This window comes from Talpa europaea (genome assembly GCF_964194135.1).
Source record: "Talpa europaea genome assembly, chromosome: 3".
Taxonomy (NCBI): domain Eukaryota; kingdom Metazoa; phylum Chordata; class Mammalia; order Eulipotyphla; family Talpidae; genus Talpa; species Talpa europaea.
Window position 1 is genome coordinate 94,509,159 of NC_140069.1, and position 12,191 is coordinate 94,521,349.

At 35.6% G+C, this 12,191-nt stretch overlaps 1 protein-coding gene across 1 annotated transcript in view; it reads right to left on the minus strand.

Annotated features, from left to right (window-relative positions):
- The window catches only part of TMEM196 (transmembrane protein 196), a gene marked incomplete at both ends in the record, with an annotated part of 53,572 nt that extends 42,032 nt beyond the window's left edge, over window positions 1–11,540 (minus strand). The window contains one exon of the mRNA XM_084230590.1: window positions 11,394–11,540. Coding sequence (XP_084086716.1) covers window positions 11,394–11,540 — 147 coding nt within the window. The remainder of the gene's footprint in view (window positions 1–11,393) is intronic.
- Between the last annotated feature and the right edge of the window lie 651 nt (window positions 11,541–12,191).

Consider the following 12,191-nt stretch of genomic DNA (forward strand, 5'->3'; position numbering starts at 1 on the left):
TTACCTCAGTTAAAAATTAATTATCAAACACGGCATCTAATCAAAGTCTCACTAACTCTGTAGCTCAAATAGCCTCTTTTTTTTTTTAATCTCCATTCTCACCCATGTAACCATTGCATCTTACATCCCAGTTGCCTCCTAACTAGACTTGTGATTTCTTAACTTGTCTGACTCAAATATAGCTTCTTAACCTAAAATGAGTTTCTTTAAATGCAAATACAATCTTACTACTTTCTTGCTTTAAATCTTCCAATGGCTCTTTCAATTAGAGGAAGATAAAAATTGTGTAACATGTGCATGAAACCTTAAGTAATTTTTACCCCATTTGCTTCTCTACCTCCCCAGTACCGTTTATCCTCTTCCTCCTTACTTGCCATACTCCAGTCACCCTTCAGTTTCTCAAGCACACCAAACTTTTCCTATTTCAGCATTTTAACCCATACTATTCTCTCTGCTTGGAACAATGCTCTTCTTCCTCTTCATCTGAATGATGACCTCATCATCCTTCAGAAAATATACATTCTTAGAGAAATGTTTTTCCTAATTTCCCCATTAGTAATAAAAATTCTTTTATATCTTCATAGGTCCGTATTTTTCCTGTTTAAAACAATACATTCTGTAATTGTTCATTTGTACATTATTTGTTCACCTATATTTCTTTTAAAATTAAATAGCAGAAGATTGGGGGTCATAATTATCTTATTCATTGCTACATTCTCTGAACCTAACAGAACATATCCCAGTATTTGTAGAATCAATATTTGTTTGCTAAATCTCATAAGAAAGAGAACTGAGAAGAGTGGGCATTTGACTCATAAAAATGAGAACAAACCTGACATTCCTGACTTTTCATTGCTCTTTCTCTACACCATGCTGCCATTCCTCCACTTAACTCATCCCAGCCCAGGGCAGACCGTGTATTTCCAGTCCATCAAGTGTCACTCTCGCTGATTTGGATCAATCTCCTTACACTTAACCTCGGGGAATCCCAGGCCCAGAACTGTGCTAACTTACAACCCCATTTTCCTGAGCTTTCTCTGCCTTTATTCAACTTGCAGATCCAAATTCCTCTGCTTTCCCATCTCCCAATTCTTCTGCATTTTTAACATAGTGCTCTTCTTTAAAAGAAGTCACTTTTTCCCTTTCCTATTTTTATTTCTTTCTTTTCTTAGTCTATGGAAAATCCTGCTAATTATGCAGTGTCTTTTTTCCTTTAAGCTCAACTAATTTCTTATTTTCTATCCAGAACAAAGCACTGAAATAAAACAAGGCACATAGATCTACATACCATGTTTCTTTGATGTCAAAAAATTACAACATTTTTGAAATTTCAAAAATCCAGCTGGAAAATGATAAATGTACATCTTTATTATTAAAGTCATGATCTCTGACAAATATAGCCAAGAAAGATGAAATGTGAAGAGGATACAAGGTACAATAGACATGCTGATGTGATAAGCAGTCTTCCATTAACATCAGCCCATGTTGGTGGCTTTGCAGACCTCACAGAATAAAACGCAAACAAAGCATAAATAAATTAAACCAAAGCACTCAAGGGAGAGATGGAAAGAAACCCCCCACAGTGGTAAGTGGGGGTGCACATCAAGTAGTAAAAGAAACCTTTGCCAAGATTGTAAAGTAACTAAATGAACTCAAGGACACAGGAAGGAATTTCAGAAGAAATCATCAGACATAGCATGTAGCTAAATGACTCGATAACTTCTTTAAATGAATCCAAGTACAAAAATATCATGAACTTCCCACTGGGCCAGGATCCAGGTTCTTTAGTATACATACAGAATCAGCCTTGATACTCAGAATGTCATTCCTTCACACACACCCCTCAGTGTTCATAGAATGCAATCATTTTTGAATTTAATGCACTATTCATTGTGCCCTGATCCAATTCTGCTTTGTGATAGTTTTTCTTTTTTAAAGATAATCTTCTGAACATTTGCATATGCAAAGTAAATAAGGCTTTTTGGGTCTCAGAGCTATTTCTGCTTCAAAAGTAGTGAGGAAAATTAGAACCAAATTTGTGAATTTTCGGTAAGAGTGACTTTGAACTAGTCTTCATGTCATATATATGCAAAATTAACTTAGATGCTATAATATATTAGGGCAAGACTAAAATGTAATAGCCACAACCTGATACATGTGGAAAATATAACAGGTTTAAATGTAGAAGATGGATTTGGTTAAGAGAGAGAGAGAGAGAGAGAGAGAGAGAGAGAGAGAGAGAGAGAGAGAGAGAGAGAGAGAGAGAGAGAGATTCCCTTGGGTATATGCCAGCTTTGAGACTATAATTTGTGACCTATCTTAGCAGTGTTGAAACAGCCAGAGACTCCAGGGAACAGAAGATAGAAGTTATACTCTTACCAAGAATAGTCAACAAATCAAGTGAATGTGCATGCAACATGCCTGGTAGTTTCTGAAAGCCAGTCAGTTATGCAAAAAGCCAGAGCTGATTGAGGGTCAGAGCACTGCGAACTTACCCCAGAGCAGAGCCCGAGCAGTCCAAGTGGAGCCCTACTGCATATCAGAGACAATTACCAAGTGCTTTGCTCTTCTCCTCTGCTGTACATGTGCATGAGAGCAGGTACAGGTATACACATGTTCTTTATTCATGTGATTTATGTTTTTATCCTACTCTTATTATTGAATCCTAAATACTCCAGGTTCTCATTCCCTAAGTGAAGAAACTCATCTGCTGATATAAATAGCATAATGAAAGCTGTTGAAATTTTCAGGCATGTGGTAGATTACAAATACAAGCTGCCATTGTTATCAGTATTAATATCATCATCATTACTACTCTAACTCCTGAAAGCAATCCATGTAGAAAATTAATTGGGAGGCAGTAAGTCATGGAAGAACTAAAAATTTCAACAATGCCACTAAAAATAATGAGACCAGTAACAGATCTCTGTTTGGTAAGACAAACAAAAAGTATATCTCTTTATGCCAGTATTGACCTAGAAAATATTTCTGGAATCCCTGGACATGCACACTAAATCACAGCTATTAATGCCCAAAACTGGCTATGTAAAGTATGAGAAGGCATATGACCTAAATGTTACGAAGTCTAGAATCCAAAGTCAATTCTAGCCATGTTCTTACAATTTGCTCTGCTTCAGAAATGCATAAAAACAAAATATCTATAATATAAAAATAGAAATCATACACAGAAAATGGCTTTTCCAGAAAAATGTGAAAAGCTTTCAGTTATTGTTGTGGGTCAGTCATAGTTACTGATCACCTAACAGGTATCAAGCCTTTTATATATAATCATTACATTTAATTTTAGAACAACTCCTTGAGATACATAGTAGTATTAATCTTTAACAGATGTAGCTGATTGCACAGTGAGTTGTAACTCAAGCTTAAACAATTAGAGTTTAAAAATAAATTTTTGAAGAAGACTTGGATTCAACTGAACTCAAATCCTAATTCCTTCAAAATCTATTTTCATGTCATGCTGTTACCTCCAGTTAACTAAATGAACTGTTTTATATGTCAGACAGCTGTAAGAATAATTGAAAAAAAAGGTACTTATGATCTTAGAAATCTAACATCAACAGGAAGGTTACCTGAATATTTGTGATGGTAGATTTAGAATTCTTTCAAGATTTTTAAAATCTTATTTTGATGATATTTTTTGACATATCTTAGGATCAAGGCTAAGGCTTTGCCTTGGAATTGAGTAACAATGTCTGGACCAACTGCCAAATTGCCATGGCCTCATGATTACCAAGTTCTACTCAGTAGAACACACCAAGCTTAGTAAGAAATCAAGAACAGACTAGTCTTGCCATTCTTTCAGGATCTTCTGGAAGATAGTCTCATCCCATTTAGATCAGGTAAATCTTCATTTACCATTTTTATGTGAAAATGACTTCTCAGACCCCTATAAGCACTTCATTTTATTTTCCGTCCCATGACTTTACATATACAATAGTTTATTTAGCATGTATTTTTCTCTTCTCTGTCCAATGGAACCCTGCCTGAACTCCAAGGGCTAGAAAAAATTTTTCCTTCATGAGGAACACATTTTGAGCTATGTTTAAATTTTGTTATATTGTGTCTTCCTGACTTTTCCTCATAATATTTAATACCATTTGAGATGCATAACTTAATTTCATTTTTAAGGCTAAAGCTTAAGCTTAATTAACAACTTAAGGCTTAATCTTAATATTCCTGTATCTTACACTCCTCTCAAAACATGGGGGTTGTGCTGGCTGATCAGTTGACTATGTCAGTCTCTTCTGGAAAATAGATACAGTGATAGGGATTTGGCCTTTATGTCATCCTGCCTGACTAATGTAATCTGGGAGGGGAAGAAAATCATGAGGCAAAGTCTTAGTAATGACCTTTTAATAAATATTCCCCATGTTTCACATAATACAATAGAAAGAGCATAGATTTTAAAATAAGACTGCTTTTGCTTTAAATACTCAGCTGAGCACTTAACAGTGGATCCTAGGTAAATGATTTTTTCCTCCACAAATTTTATAGAATGCTACATTTTTCACAAAGTTGTAAGATTTGAAATAATAATGTACATGATGCATTTGAATCATATTTATAGTTGACTATTAGTAAATTTTATCTACTATTATTTTACAGGATAAATAACTTAAGGCTCCCTGCTTCCCAAGTGATATACTTAACCACAATGATCTTATTTCTGTCTTATTCTGTACCAAATAATTTTGTACAAAATATAATAATAGATCATGAACCAATGAAACTTAGAATTGTTTCTAAGGAGTCTTAATATTGGTGCTAAAAATTGTGAACACTAAGGTTTTAGGAGTCATTATTGAAACATAGATACTTCATTGATGCATTTGTCAATGATACAACATGTACTAGAAATTGGTCATCGATTAAAAGCTACTCTTGCAGTTTAAGAAAAATCAAATTAATTCTCCAAGATATTAGGTATAATTTTTATTTTTATTTATTTTTTTAGGTATAATTTTTAGAAGTATTATTTCTTTTTTTTTAAGATTATTTATTGATACAAGCACTGGGTACAGTCAGAAGCGCCAGAAGGTGAGAGAATTCACCAGAGCCAGAGTGGGGAGCAGAACAGGCAGACTGACAAAGTACACTGCTGAGGGGAGCAGCGGGCATGGCAGAAGAGGTCTGCGCACCGTGTAGGACCCTCGCTGGTGGCCAGGGATCGAACCGGCACTGCAGAGGCTGCAGGCAGCTTCGCAGCCCAGCACTCAACTGCTGCGCCACCAGGGAGGCCCTGTGGTATATAGTCTTATTAAATCAAAAGGTAATTCATTACATATTATATGTGAAGAAAAGAATGAGTCAAAGGAGGGGCTGATTAAGGTATGGCAGAAGTTGCACCACAGTGAGCACTAGCTCCCAGGAAGTCAAGGAAGGGCAGGAGGGCAGTCGAGGTAAGGAGCAGTTAATGCTGAGTGAGCACTTACTCTGCTCCAGGGTAGGCACTGGCAGCTTTGTGAGCATCATCTTTTAGCTTCACAATAACTCTATGAAATAGGTACTAGTATTTTTCTCTTTACAAATAGAGAAACTGTTATTTAGTGAAGAAATGTTAAGTCATGTTGAGTGAAATATTAATCTAGTCTGACATTTGATTTGAATAAAGAACATACATATTGGGCTTCCCCAGTGGCACAGCAGGTTGAGCACAGTGCTGAGAAGCTGTACGCAGCCTCTTCAGTGAGGGTTCAGTTCCTGGCTGGCTAGGGAGCTACCCAACATGGCGCGGCAGACCTCTCCTGTCTTGCCCGCTGCTCCCCTCAGCAGTGCTTTAGCCCATCTGCCTGTTCTGCTCCCCACTCTGTCTCTGGTGAATTCTCTCACTCTACCGTGACTCTGGCCTATGCCTCCATTCTTATATAAATAAATCAATATTAAAAAATTAGATCTGAATTCACGAGAACTGTAACTTTGTGAATCACAGAGGAAAGTAGCTACAGTTTCCTCTGTCTCTACTCTTCTCTTCAACATATGCTCAATGAGATCCTTTCTATACTATAATCTAATTATTCTAGCATAATCCATTTGATATGTTGAAAGAAATATCTATTTGCAGAGTGGCTGCCTGATATTTTGACTAATTACTAAGATAATAAAAACAAATATATTAAACAATTCAGGGATTTTTAGATTCATAAATGCCATTTGTATTAATATAGTCACATGAATATATATATATTGCAGTAGTAAAATCAAATTTTGTTCATGTTACAAGTAAATGTCCCATTTGAACATAAAATTATTGGATCTTTCTCTCTTTGGAGAAATTTACTCTAAATTTTATTGAATATCACACGAAAATTTATTCTACTTTTTATTGAATTTTAAGATAGACATTTCAGGTTTGACAGCTCAACTATGCCTCCCATCTACCAATAAAATTAATTATTATATGAGGGCTAAGTGAACATAAAAAAATAAATTGTGTAGCCATAACAGAAGCACATACTGGATGACCTTACTAATTATTACTAATTATTAGGCCAATCCAGAGAGCCAGCTTGAACATTTTAGGCAAAAGCATCCAAATGAAGATATTTATATCAACTAATTGCCAACAAATAGGTGATGATGTAATTATTATCACTTATTCCCTAATGTGTCTATGGCAAAGTCTTCAAGACCAGTTATATCCTTGGATAATGTCCAAATCCCCAAGCAGAACTGGTCATGGATCTGGATAGAAATTCCAACAAACAGCCCAAAAAAGTCTCATCAGATAGTGCAAGATTCACCACTTCTCTATTATAACATTATTAATCAACACCATAAGTGGACATTATTCTCATGTTTCCATTAACACGATTTGATTTATTGAATAATAGCTACATTCCCCAGTAGTTGAGCTTCTTTAACTGCCAATTGTCTAAATGCCTAACCCTGGCAGATAACAAGTAGAGCTTAATAATGAGATTGTGAGTCATGTATTGAAGATATGCTTTACCTGAGCTCTAAAGAATCTATGAATGGACTTCATTATATCCAGGGATTTGATAAAATTGGTCTATATGCTCAAACAATAATATTTGTGTAGGAGAAATGTCTACGAGATCACACACTGTTTCAGTGGCTGATTTTGATGAGGTGGTAGAGAAAAGAACTTCAGTTTTGAGCCTTTAAAAGAAACACCTGAAAGAATTCATTTATGAATTACCTGCATAACTAAAATTAATTTAAAATGAGACAAATGTACATTTGCAAGTTTTTCTAAGACTAGGGGCAGTGTTTTCACCTTTTGCTAAAAGCTATGAATCCCTTATATGTTTAGACCTGAGAGAAAAATGGTATATTTTCATGTCAGAGACATATTAACTTCAAATTATGTATATTTGAAGTAACTGAAGCATTTTTCACTTTATAGTTTTGTTTGTTCATTAAATTAATTGGACAAATTTAAATATTAAAATCAATAATTTGGAGCACTATCACTTATGTACAGCACCTCGTTTGTGTTGCTATTATATGGATATGAATTATAGTAAGTGAATTTCAGTACAACCTTACTGTTGGTTAACTTTGTTGCCATAGGAATCAAAAGTCTACATAACAGTCCTGCTTATGTTATAAATTTCACTCATCCAAAGTACCAGATTTATAAAGCAGATAATGTTGTGATGTACAAATCAAATATGTGCTGGAAAAATTAGCAACAAAACTCACTCAACGTTTATGATTTAAATAAGGAAAATCTTGAACATTTGAACAGGTACACAAGACTTAGAAAAATTCTTTCAGTTACACTAAATTTATGGATTGAATATTGGATATGGATGGATGGAATTTAGGTTTGTATATAACAAGTACACCTCAGCATTAGCTGTTGCTCTGGACATTATCATCTGACTCTAGATTTCCAATTGCCATCCTAGAGCAATGAAATAAAATTCTCTTGGATCCAGGAAATTGTGTATTACTAAATGTAGTCATTCTATGACATGTACTGGAAACATAGAAAATTGATTTTCATGCAGTAACTTGGAGACACAGCCCAGTCTTTTTCATTCCCAGCCTATACATCTTTCCCATCAATAAATTTTCACAGGACTACGTCTTTTCCAAAGCAGTTTACTCCATGTTTCATTCAGTGTTATTGAACAATAATGTCTTCTTTTATGCTTTTAATGAGGTGACTATATCATCTATAATAATCTAGATTCAAGAAGAAGAATTTTGTAATTTCTAACTTTATCTGTAAAGTTATAGTTAAATGATTTTTTTTCCTTTTAATTACCTACATTCTTTACACTGATCTCAGGAAGCAATCCTTCCTTGATTATGAAGACAGTAACTGGGGAAAAAAATCTGTATAAGCTTCCCTCTCATGGATTTTGAGTTCCATTAGCTTAGTACTACTTTATTGTTAAGTCACCTTTAAAAAAATGTATGTCTGGGTATAAATAAGAAAAATAGTTGAATTAAAGTCCATTTGGCCCACATAGAATGTTTATGATTTGGGGATTAATATATATGAAATTTCCCTTTCATAGTACAGTTCTAATTTCCATTGACTGCAAAATTTAATTCAGAAATCTTATGACATTAAGGTACTGAAAGACACTTCATGGCACCAATCAAACCACACAGATAATATACCATGACTATCCTGATAAGTTAATTATTATGAAATCCCATTTAATATTCATAAATAACAGATTTCCAATTCATAAAATAACAAAGAGATGAATAAATTTCTATCTAGTCTCCTTTGTATCTCCTTGGAATCTCTTTGGGAAGAATACATGGCATCATCATCATCATCATCAAATATGAGGAAATATATGTATTGCCTTGGGCTTTCTCACACTCTTCACTGCCAGTGTGAACATCCATTATTGGTTTTTCCCATTTATTCAGTACTTAATACATGCCAGAACTTTTACTTATAGCATTACTTCATTTATGCCTTCTAACAACCCTGTTTTTCAGAGTATGATGAAACTTAGGTTAGTCATCCAGATAGTAAATGACAGGTCTGGGATTTGCACCCAGGTAGAGTTCAGATATCATGATTATTATACATTACTTAACACACATTCTCAATAAACTCTGACGATCAAGGGAAAATAATACTTCTCCCGAGGATATTTAATTGACCATCCCTTTATCTGTCCCTGTATCTTTCTGATGTCAAACTCTAATTTCTCACTACTGATAAAGTTAATGATGCACCCATATAGTTTCCTCTAGTAAGCATTCTGATTTATATTAATAATATTTGTATTAAAAAGTAAAGTACCTTACACATAGTAAACCCTCTCTATATATAGTCCTCCATATATTTATATTGGTTATATGAATTCATCGCTGACAGAATTGAGAAGTCAGACATCGATTTAGCAAACTTATAATTTGCTAACCAATTTTCACAAAATTGATTATTTCATCAAAGTTGATCTTTTAACTGCATTTATGAAAGTGACTATTTAAGCAGTCTAGTTCAAACCCATTAATTCAATAACATATTTTTTTTAATTTTACTGAACAAGACAGAATTAAAACCATTTGAAGAACCCTCATAAATTTTGTTTGCTCTAACAAAAATAGTTACCATGAAATTATTCCTTTATGATAATGGCTATATATATGACTGTTCTATTTTGCTTTTCACTGAGCTGATTCAAAATTTTCATATTCTATACACACATATGTTGATTTATCTAGATGATAGTAAATAGTCTGGGAAGAGAGACAAAATCCTTTAACTATTTTTTTTTACATGATGACAAACAAATGCAGCCATATTTTTATTCTTAAAGATAAACTGATTACTCTAAAACTATTTAGAGATAATCTAAGTTTATTCATTTTACTTCACAGAAGTGATATTTTGATAAGTCATCAAAAGATCACATTTTCTTCCCTTCCCTCCTTTTGTTTTAAATGTTGATGTTACACTTCATTTTGACAATTGTTTGGTAGAAGTTTAAAGTACTTCTGTTTATGTGATACAGTAATAGTAACAATAATAACTATCAAAATAATCACTACGAACAACAAGATGTAATATTATTAGATTTTAAACTTGTCATTTAGCCTTTCATATTTAAAGTTAAAGTATATATAGCGATAAAAAATGATATGATAAAGAAATTCATGTAGACGTAGGCAGTAATGTACTGAAATCAAAACAATGATTATTGGAGGAAATCAATATTAGAACTGAACACCACTTTTCTTCTTTTTTTTTTCTGAGATTTAAAAATATTTGCTCTACCCTGAAAATTTAAAATATGAAAACTACTTTTTCAAAACACAATTATGAGTTTTTAAAATGTGAGCATTTCCTTCAAAAATGAATTAATTAGGAATGATTTTTCTTGAGTGAATATATCATTTTTTTCTCAGTGACTTAAATCCTAAGTAATTAAGCCATGATTGTTATTTACACCTACTGATTATCAACAATAGAATGATATCATATTAAATTATTTTGGAAAGTAAGATCAAGCTAGAGACTCAGAATATAGCAGCTATGTAACTTAAAGGAGAAGAAAAGCTGTTTTCCACAATTAGGGTCACACTAAGAATAACATTGATTTATTGATTCTGGGTGGAATAAATGGGTCTCTAAGTTTTCTTCAAGATTCATGCAAAGTAAATGAATGATCAAGAAACCTGTTAAGAATGCCATCTGATTTAGTGAAAATTATGACTTTTCCCCCTGAACATTTAACTCTTTAAGTTGAGTTATTCGTCAACCAGAATACTTTTACATAGCATACCATTTGTTGTTTAACTCTTAGCCTAAAACTTTATAAAAGAGTTTTCAGATGTGAAAGTATCAGAGAGCTAATAAAGGAAAATTAAGAGCAGTGTTTTATAGGATAAGCTGTACCCATATGCTTCCTTCACACTCATACCATATTTCTCACGATCTACCAGTGTTACCTTTAGTGTACCTTGGGCACTGTTATGTAGAAATAAATCCAAACTCTACCTTTGCTTGTTCCTGTTACAAGAAAATGATGTAACATTCTCACTTTGACTTCCCTTGAATAAGAAACAAGAGACTAAGTGCATTCATACTTGACAGGTGTCACCTCCCCCTCCCACCTCAATCAACACCACTAAGCAGACCTTTGCAGGTTCAGCCAGTGGAATCTATCCCATCCTCTACTTTAAACAAACCCTTTAATTTGGCTTTAGGCCAAGGAAAGGGGGTGGGGGTGGGGAAGGAAGCAACAACTAATAAATAAAAGGACAACATAAAGAGGCATAGCCTGCCAACATCAACCTACATACAAGCCAGAGGAGATTTATGATTATCTTCCCCAGGAGGGAGTGACTAACGCAAACACACTGACCATCACCGTAAAGAGGTAAAGAGAGAGTGAAATGGCTCAACGTACACACACCCCGCTCCATACCGGGGACGAGTCTCCGAGCTGCGGCTTGTGCTCTCGGAGGGCCAGGCTGAAGCTGACCGCCCCCACGGCCACGCTGGACACCCCCAGCCCTATCTCCAGCACAGAGAGCACCAAGAGGCTCCCAATAATCTGGCCGCTGGTGCACATCCTTCCTCGGTCATCATTCCTTCCAGATCAGAGAGGAAGACCAACCATCCACCTTCTTTCTTCCACTATCCTCTTTACCCCTCCGCCCCCCACCAGACCCCAAAACTTTTCTTTCTTCACCAGCAAAACATAATCCACGACTGAATTTTCAGAACCGGAGACTCTCTTCCCTGACCCGGCCAGAGGTAAAGGAGCCGTTCCACCCCCCGGCACGATCGGACCAGGATCGTAAAATGATTCTCCTGGGGTCGGCAGCTGGAGTCCGGGAAAGGAGAGGAAACCAGTAGTGGGTCTTTTAAGGAGCCAGAAACCTGGAGCAGCCAGGGAGCTGCGAGCCCCGCTGGAGAGGCGCTGTCCAGAGTTCTGCCGCGTACCAAGTCTCCGCAGGGAAATCCCGCTCTCTCTCAGCCTCCCAGACAGACCCTTGCCAGCTCCCCCGGCTTTCCCAGGCACGGGGATGAGCTTTGCTTCCGGGAGATTCAAAGCGTAACTGCTCAGAGCTTCTCTTTCCGTCTCCCTCTCATCTCTTCTTTGTTTTCGTGGTAACACAAAGTGCTTCTGCGAGTCCCTGGTTCCCCGGGCTGAGCGGGCGGCTGGTATTCAGCACCACGCTCCTCCCCGGAGCTGTGTCGCCAGGAAAAGCGACCTTGT